This window comes from Nuphar pumila, chromosome 6 (genome assembly GCF_984573655.1).
Source record: "Nuphar pumila chromosome 6, dmNupPumi1.hap1.1, whole genome shotgun sequence".
NCBI classification, from domain to species: Eukaryota; Viridiplantae; Streptophyta; class Magnoliopsida; order Nymphaeales; family Nymphaeaceae; genus Nuphar; species Nuphar pumila.
In genome coordinates, this window is record NC_143254.1 from 84063817 (window position 1) to 84071888 (window position 8072).

The 8072-nt window shown below is 44.7% G+C and overlaps 1 protein-coding gene across 1 annotated transcript; it reads left to right on the forward strand.

Moving 5' to 3' along the window:
* The first annotated feature begins 4898 nt into the window (after nucleotides 1-4898).
* Nucleotides 4899-7401, forward strand: LOC149834996 (tetraspanin-8-like). The gene is made up of 2 exons (XM_090011645.1): nucleotides 4899-5698; nucleotides 6912-7401. The coding sequence occupies exons 1-2, from the start codon at nucleotides 5195-5197 to the stop codon at nucleotides 7224-7226; spliced, it is 819 nt and encodes a 272-aa protein (XP_089867771.1). The 5' UTR covers nucleotides 4899-5194; the 3' UTR covers nucleotides 7227-7401.
* The last annotated feature ends 671 nt before the right edge of the window (nucleotides 7402-8072 follow it).

Here is an 8072-nt window from a genome sequence, read left to right on the forward strand (position 1 = left end):
GGTGTCCATGTGCATATGGTCCAGTGCATCTGAGTTGGATTTTGAAGGTATGATTGTTCACACTTTAACACACTCCCAATGCACTTTTTCATTCCTTTTTCTCTGCAATTTCTACTCGAGCATGAGCATTCTCATGATACCCCTTGCACCTGGGGCTGGGAAACGAGATGAGCAGCTCGCCCTTGGGCTAGGCTTGGTGAGTTAACTTACGAGCCAACTTGTTTAGGTAAATGAGCCGAGCATGAATATGTCATGCTCAGTTCAGCTTGCCTAGTATAGGTTCATTTTTAAATATTATAAACTTATATATTATATATTTTATACATTTATTATATATACAATATGTATTATATATTATATGTATATTTTATATATTATTAAAGTTAAATACTACTTAAAAATAATTAGAAAAAAAAGCCAGCTCGTGATTGGCTTGCCAAGCTTGGCTTGTCGAGGTGGAATGTACCTATAACGAGCCGAGCCTGAACAGTCCAAGCTTTGCTCATTCAGCTCGTTTACCAGCCCTACTTGCACCCAAACCAAGCACACAGATAAAAGAGAAGTATAAGTGGCAAGGTGGTGTTTGTAACAGTGTTGGCAGTATCGATTGAGCTGAGTCGCGCCAAACACTAGCTGTTCGTGATTGGCTTGCCTAACCTTTTTTTTATGAGATGAGCACGAACAGAACCACACAAAGTTGTCCAACTGGTAACTCGGCCAAAAATCGTTTGGGGTCCAATTTGTAAACCGGTGAGTCAACTGGGACGACTCGAGAAAATTTTAATATTAAAAAATTATCTATAAAATAATTTACATTTAAAATATTCAATAAATAAAGAGAATATGAAAAAAATAAAACAGATTGTATTAATGAAAGATGCAATGGAAGCCATGCTTTGCCCTCATTGGGTAACTAGACTTTGAATCTGCTGAGAGAGAGAGAGAGAGAGAGAGAGAGAGAGAGAGAGAGAGAGATATGCTTGTTGCATGGCATTGAGAGAATCCAAAGCATTAATGAAAAGAAAGGAGAATTAAATTGGCTGCTTTACCATCTTTGTGTTAGTTTCCTTCTCAGTCTTAAAACTTTTAAAAACTAAACTCATTAAATGTCTCAATTGGGACGGTTTAGGCTAAGTTGATTGATTCATGGCAAGTGGGCGGGTTCAGGCCTATCGAGTTGAACACGGGTTTACGTACTAGATGAGTCATTCTCAAACCGTCACTGGTGTGGTACCTAACTCATACCAACTCACGAAGTTGACTCAGCGAGTTTGCTAACCTTGGAACTACGTAGGAAGTATTTTTGAGTTTTGGTCAGTGTTGTGAGAGGCGTACCTCAGTACCTGAAGCGTACGCCTCAGAGGCAAAGCTTAAACAAAAAGCAGCGAGGCGCTATAGTGAGGCGTTTGAGTCTTGAAGCGCACGCTTCGCATCTAAGGCGTACGCATCATGTTCACCAGCCAGAAGGAAACCTCGCCATCGATGATGTTGCTCTGAAGGTCGAGGATTTGCAGCGAACTTGCGACCCCGCCAGTCGCATTGTTCTCTGGCGGAGCAATGCCAGTGAGCTTGTTAATCCCAAAATGCAGGATTCTGAGCAGTGGCGGTGAGGAGCCGGAGGCGTTGAAGAAAAGCGAGGATGGGAGCACGCCGGAGAGGTTGTTGTGCGAGAGAGAGAGAACCTGAAGGTTTGGAAGCCGGCCAATCCCTGCCGGAATCTCGCTGCTAAGGTCATTGTCCCGAACGCTGAGGTGACGAAGAAGGGAGCAATTGGCAAGGGACATCGGAATGGTTCCTTGAAGTAGGTTTTTGTCAAGCCACTCTCTCCAAAACTCGTTGGAATCTCCCCGATCAGCCGGTTGAACAAAAGGTTGAGCAGATGCAGTACGCATGCAGACACATTGGCCAGAATCTCTTCAGAGAGTGAGTTAGACGAGAGATCGAGGAACCGGAGGCTCACCGGAAGGTCTCCAAAGGGGATTCTCCCTGTCAAGAGATTTTGGGCGACATTGAGAATCTGCAACTCGGTGAGGTTGAAGATTTCTGACGGGAGCATCCCGGAGAGGGCATTGGATTGGAGGATTATGGCGCGGAGGATGGAGCACCGACCGATAGAGGGGGGAATGGTGCCGTTGAGGAGGTTGGATCGGAGGTTGAGCTTCCGGAGGCCGGAGAGGAGGCCAAGCTGAGGGGAGAGGGGGTCCCTGGAGGCAGAGGCGAGGGAGCTGGAGCTCGGTGACGTGGTCGGAGATGCAGACGATGCACGATGTCTCCGCCAATCGCAGGGCACCAGCAAGGAGGAGGCGTTCCAGTTGGAGAGCGCACCGAGGGGGTCCTGGAGGCTCCGAGGCTTACGCTTCAATGCCTCGAGGCTTACGCCTCGCTTCATAACAGGCTCAACGCCTCGCTTCGCCTCATCGCATTTAACAACCTTGGTTTTGATCATTTTCAAGATGTAACCAATACTTTCTATTTTTTTTTTTTATAATCTGGCAAAAACCACTTCACTCGTGAGCTTATTGGTGTAAAAACCCCAAGTCCCTTGCGTTGGAGAATTACACCTTACTTTTGGCCTATTGGCAAGCTACCCATAGGGTTGTCAATGGGTTGGGTTTGTACTGGGTACCCTATCCGAACCTGAATTTTCAGGTATGGGCATGAAAAGTGCTGACCTGAACCCGACCTGAGCAATATGTGGGCTGGGTTTGGGTTATGATTTTTGCTAGATACCAAACCTGATCTGGATTTTTTTCCGTGTACCTGACCAATCATGAGTACTTTATATGTATTTTCAGCGGAAATAAATTTCTGAAATTATCTGAGTTCGGGTTTGAGATTCCATTTTCGTGACCCAACTAAACCCAAAGTTGAACCTGAACCCAATCATTAATTATATAGGTGGGTCCAGGTCAACCTTGATCTGACCCGTTGACAGCCCTAGCTACACACCGGATGGCAGTGGACTAGGGTGGGGGACAAGGTCTCCACCCCCGCCTTGTCTTAAAATCCAAACCTCTATCCTTGCATCCATCCTCGCACGGGTTTAGATGTTAACCTCCATCTCTGCCTTCATCCTAGATCCAAACAGGGCGAGGTGGGGTGGGGCCCTGTTTATCCCCAGTCCATTGCCATCTCTAAAGAAGAATTGAGAATGGAGTAGGGTGGGAGACAGCATAAGTCCATCCCCGCCTTCATCCCACAAGGGTTTTGATTTTAACCTTCATCCCTGTTTCATGTCGTCCATCCCCGGTCCAAATGGGGTGAGGCGGGGTGGGTGCTCGTTTCTCCCCACTCCCCTGCCATCCCTACCTGGAGTTTTACCCTTGAGGCAAAAGACATACAAAACGGTCTACATTGATTTTTTTTTTTTTTCTATAGAGAAAGCTAAGATTAGGCAGACCCCTACCACCATACCATTTGGGGTTCCAACATGCAACCTCCCAACACAAGGTGACGTGCACTAACTGCTTCTGCCAAACAAGAGCAGCCCCCGTTGGTAACGGTCAACACTGATTTGTAACAAAGAAACACGCTTCAGCCTGGCTCTCCATGCAAAGGTACCTAAAACATCAGTTTTGCAACATTACTAAACTTGTCATGAGATCTTTATTCATTGAGCTGATGTATTAAAAAGCTTAAAATATGCATTTAATGCCTTAAATCTCATATTCATGCATTGAATATGATCTGGGGTCCATTCCAAGAACGGAAGTAAACGAACAGAAGGATTTGACCAACATTGTAGCCACGCTCACTATAACTTCCAACGCGTTTTACACTAACCAAGTGACCAACCTTCTCTCTCTCTCTCCCTCTCTTTTTCTTGGAATTTATTATAACCATAAAACAACCTAATAACAATACAGATCCTTTTAAATAATTTTTTAAATTAGGCAAACAACTTAATGACCAAGATTCAACGTGTCATATATATTGAGAAATTAATATTGTGCTGAAGTCATTCAGTCAAATTCATAATGCTAAAGCTTACGGGGATAGCGCTCCACTCATTTGTTGGGGGCGACAAGTCGAGAGTTCGAACTCTATGAGCAACGCCGTTTTTTCCAGTTATCAAGGAAAAAAGCGCTAATGCTAAAGCTAATCAAGCCTCATATAGTTAAAACTCGTAACGGCACAAGTTCTCCTCTTATAAGTAGGGGTGGCAAAACCTGACGTGTTATAAACTAGTCGACTCGCCTAACCCGTTTATTAAACGGGTCGGGTTCGTGTTAGGGGTATGCCAACCTCTCAACCCGGCTGACCCGTTTAATAAATGGGTTAGGCAGGTGGGTCAACCCATTTATCCGAACCTGACCCGCCAACCCGTTTACCCGATCCTGACCCACCCGTCAACACAATCTGCCAATGCGCCAACCCGTTTACCCGACCCAACCCGTTTATTAAACGGGTTAACCGGGTCGTGTCAGGTTACCCGTTTAATAAATGGGTCAGGTTCGTGTTTGCCACAGCCAACCGGTTTAATAAACGGGTCGGGTTCATGTTGAGGTATGCTGACCCGCCAACATGACCAGCCAACTCGACCCGATTGTTGTAAGCAACAACCTAAGTTAAATGTGAACATCATGTTAAAATTTTAGCTTAAATGCTAATGAAAGGCGGATCAGGTGCAATGTGATTGCACACTTTTAGTGTGCTGCTGCACCTGATCACCTAGCATCTGTAAAATACAGCCTGTCAGATGTGAGGCCCAACGGTAGATGGTTGTGGGTGATGAGGTGCAGCAGCATACTTTTTAACTTTTTAAAGTGTGCAATCACATCGCACCTGATATCAATTAAGTTTAATGTTGCTATTATCAGGATACTTCGACGGGTTAAAAGTTTTTAGACAAACCGTTGATTAAGAAAACTTGGACGCATTCTCACTTGCGAGTTGCAGAAGAAAAATAAAAAAGAATAAAGGACAGCCTATATCACGCGTAGACGTTAAGCCCAAAGAAGTTTCTCAGAAGCAAAAGGGTACCCCGTTTTTCTTCTCTGAAACTTCTCCAATTCTCATGTATAAACACTCGTAACACCCACAAGGGCCACAACCACAACTGCATCAGAGAGGGGACTCTTCTGCCTTTCCTTCTCTGTGAAAGAGAAAAGGGTCTTCATTCTCTCTCTCTCTCTCTCTCTCTCTCTCTTTGGTTGCTCCCTCCTGATTCTGCGATCGACGACGAGTGACCGCCATGGTTCGCATCAGCAACAACCTCGTGGGCATCTTGAACTTGGTCACCTTCCTCCTCTCGATTCCCATATTGGGGGGTGGGATATGGCTCAGCACGAGGGCCAGCACAGACTGCGAGAAGTTCCTTGAGAAGCCCATCATCGCGCTTGGTGTGTTCCTGCTGGTGGTGTCTCTGGCGGGGCTCGTGGGCGCCTGCTGCAGGGTCACTTGGCTCCTGTGGGTCTACCTCTTGGTGATGTTCCTCCTGATTGTGCTGCTCTTCTGCTTCACCGTCTTCGCCTTCGTGGTCACCAACAAGGGCGCGGGGCAGGTGGTGTCCGGGCGTGGGTACAAGGAGTATCGGCTGGGAGACTACTCCAACTGGTTGCAGAAGAGGGTGGACAACTCCAAGAACTGGAAGAAGATCGCGAGTTGCCTTCAGGACAGCAAGGTCTGCGATAGCTTGACCGGCGGGATGAGCGAGCCGGCCGAGCAGTTCTACGCCCAGAATCTCTCTCCCATCCAGGTAATTGGGCATGCTCTCTCTCTCTCTCTCTCTCTCTCTCTCTCTCTTGGTGAAATCTAAGAAGGGTCCTCTTCTTTTCTTTTTTCCTTGAAGAAACCATATGTTTATGTGTGAGTGGGGAGCAGGTGCCTACCAAAGCTAGGATCCTATTCCTATCACAAGAGAACAATATTTTCAGGGTTTTTTAGCAAATCCGACCTTGCTGATGTGATGTGTTAGGAATGGTCCATCTGTGAGAGAACGATACTTGGATCTTGTTTTTTCAATGAAATCAACATGAATTTTTCAGCTTGAATATTTATGAAAATTTGTAGAGGGTCTATTTTTAAACCTCATAGAAACCAACCCACATCTCAGAATCGGACGATCTAAGAGTCTCTTCCTGTGAAATCAAGCACATAGAACTCTGCATGATAAAATTTGAGAAAAATAACCCGTATCTGATAAAAGCTTTCTGCGATTTTGGGCATTCTTATTTTATATGTTTATATTTCCCTTTGGGCGTTCTCAAGCCATTTAAATTTTCATGGGATTTCTTGGTTACTTTTTCATTGTTTCTCCGATACGTTTGAGGTTTTTTTTTTTTAACTGATGAGTATTTTTCTAGTCTTCTGTTTAACACTTTAAGTTATGAAAATGAAATATGTAATTGGATGCAGGAGAGCCAGCCAGTTTCTAATTGTAGATTCTTTCTTTTTTACGACATATATTTTTCCCCAAGATCGAATCCGAAAAATATATTTTTTCCCCAAGATTGAATCCGAAAAACTTCCAACGTATTAGTTTCTCTTCCCACCTCTTTGCCCATTAAATTCTTGGAGTGTGGAAGGAGGCGGTAAATGAAACAGATTCGTCTGTGTTTCAAATTAGATGTTGGATTTTCGGTTTTCCTTTTTGTCCTGTAGAAAGAATCACATTACCCCTCCTATTTAAATTTCTTATATTTTTGTTGTATAACTGTCGTTTATTGAGTTTATATACTTGTTCCCTCGCCATGTTTACTTACTGAAAGCTCTTGATTATGTCTAAAATAGCGTTTTATTCTCCTCTATTTGGCTACTCCCAATACCTGAACAAAATTCAACTGTTTTTTCCACCACATCCTTCTTCAGTCTCTGACATTTCCTTTAATAATGTGTTTTAGGAGGTTTCTTTGTAGAGATATGCATAGTGATTGATTACTGAGCTGCGTCTTTTTTTTGGCTTTGTGCAGTCTGGATGCTGCAAACCACCAACAGCCTGCAACTTCACATACGTGAGCCCCACCAACTGGGCCAAGACAGCAGGGTTGTCGGCTTCAGCCGATCCCGACTGCGTTGCATGGAGCAACGAGCCCAGCGCCCTGTGCTACGTTTGTAACTCGTGCAAGGCGGGTGTGCTGGCCAACCTGAAAAAGGATTGGAAGAAGGTGGCGGTCGTCAACATCGTCTTCCTCATCTTCCTCATCGTCGTCTACTCTATTGGCTGCTGCGCCTTCCGGAACAACAGAGAAGACCACTCTTACCCTCGCTACAGGGGCTACCCCTGAGCACACACCCCCCCATCTCTCTCCTTGATTATGATGATTTCTTTTTCATCGTTTTTACTTTGAGATTCGATTATGATGGTTTGTTTTTTCGCCGTTTTACCTATGAGATTCTTTCTTTGTGTACATCCTGATGTATACATGTTTACTATGCTGATGGTTTGGAGTTTTAGCATTATTTTACATTTTTTTTTCAATATTTACACGGATAAACCGCCCCCCAGGATCAGAGACCTAGTTGCACTGACTCTTGCTCTGCCTGATACAATCACTGTTCCGACAGCATAAAACTCCGTGAGCTTACCCCTTCTTTGTTTTACTTATTACAGAGAATCAATTGTCCCTTCTTGGACAGGACAATTGCAAGTGGTGTGTATGGTTGTCCCTTCTTGGACAGAACAATTGCAAGTGGTGTGAATGGTTATGACTTGTGAGGAAAGCGAAAGAGAAGAAATTGCGTTATTTTTATATGGTTTTAGGCGTAACTGTCAAGTGCCAACTACGTTGTCAGAGAGATGGCATTGGCATGGAGCGATTGAATGTCGGTCAAACACAAAGACTATACTCAACTTTGTTGTCATCAACATCTTATCTGAAAGGGAAGTCAGGGGAAACTGAAACCCCCCAAAAGCCTCCCTTGGGGGTTGGAATCATTGCACAAATGCAATGTGCCGCTGCACCTGATCACCCTCCATCTTTTATTATTCATCCTGTCAAGAGTAGGAAGGAGGGTGATCAGGTGCAGCGGCACATTTTATTGTGCAATGTGATTGCACCTGATCCTGCCTCCTCCCTTGGCAGGATTCGGTTGAAACCCTTTATTTGGGAGGAAAATGTATGGGCCTCATT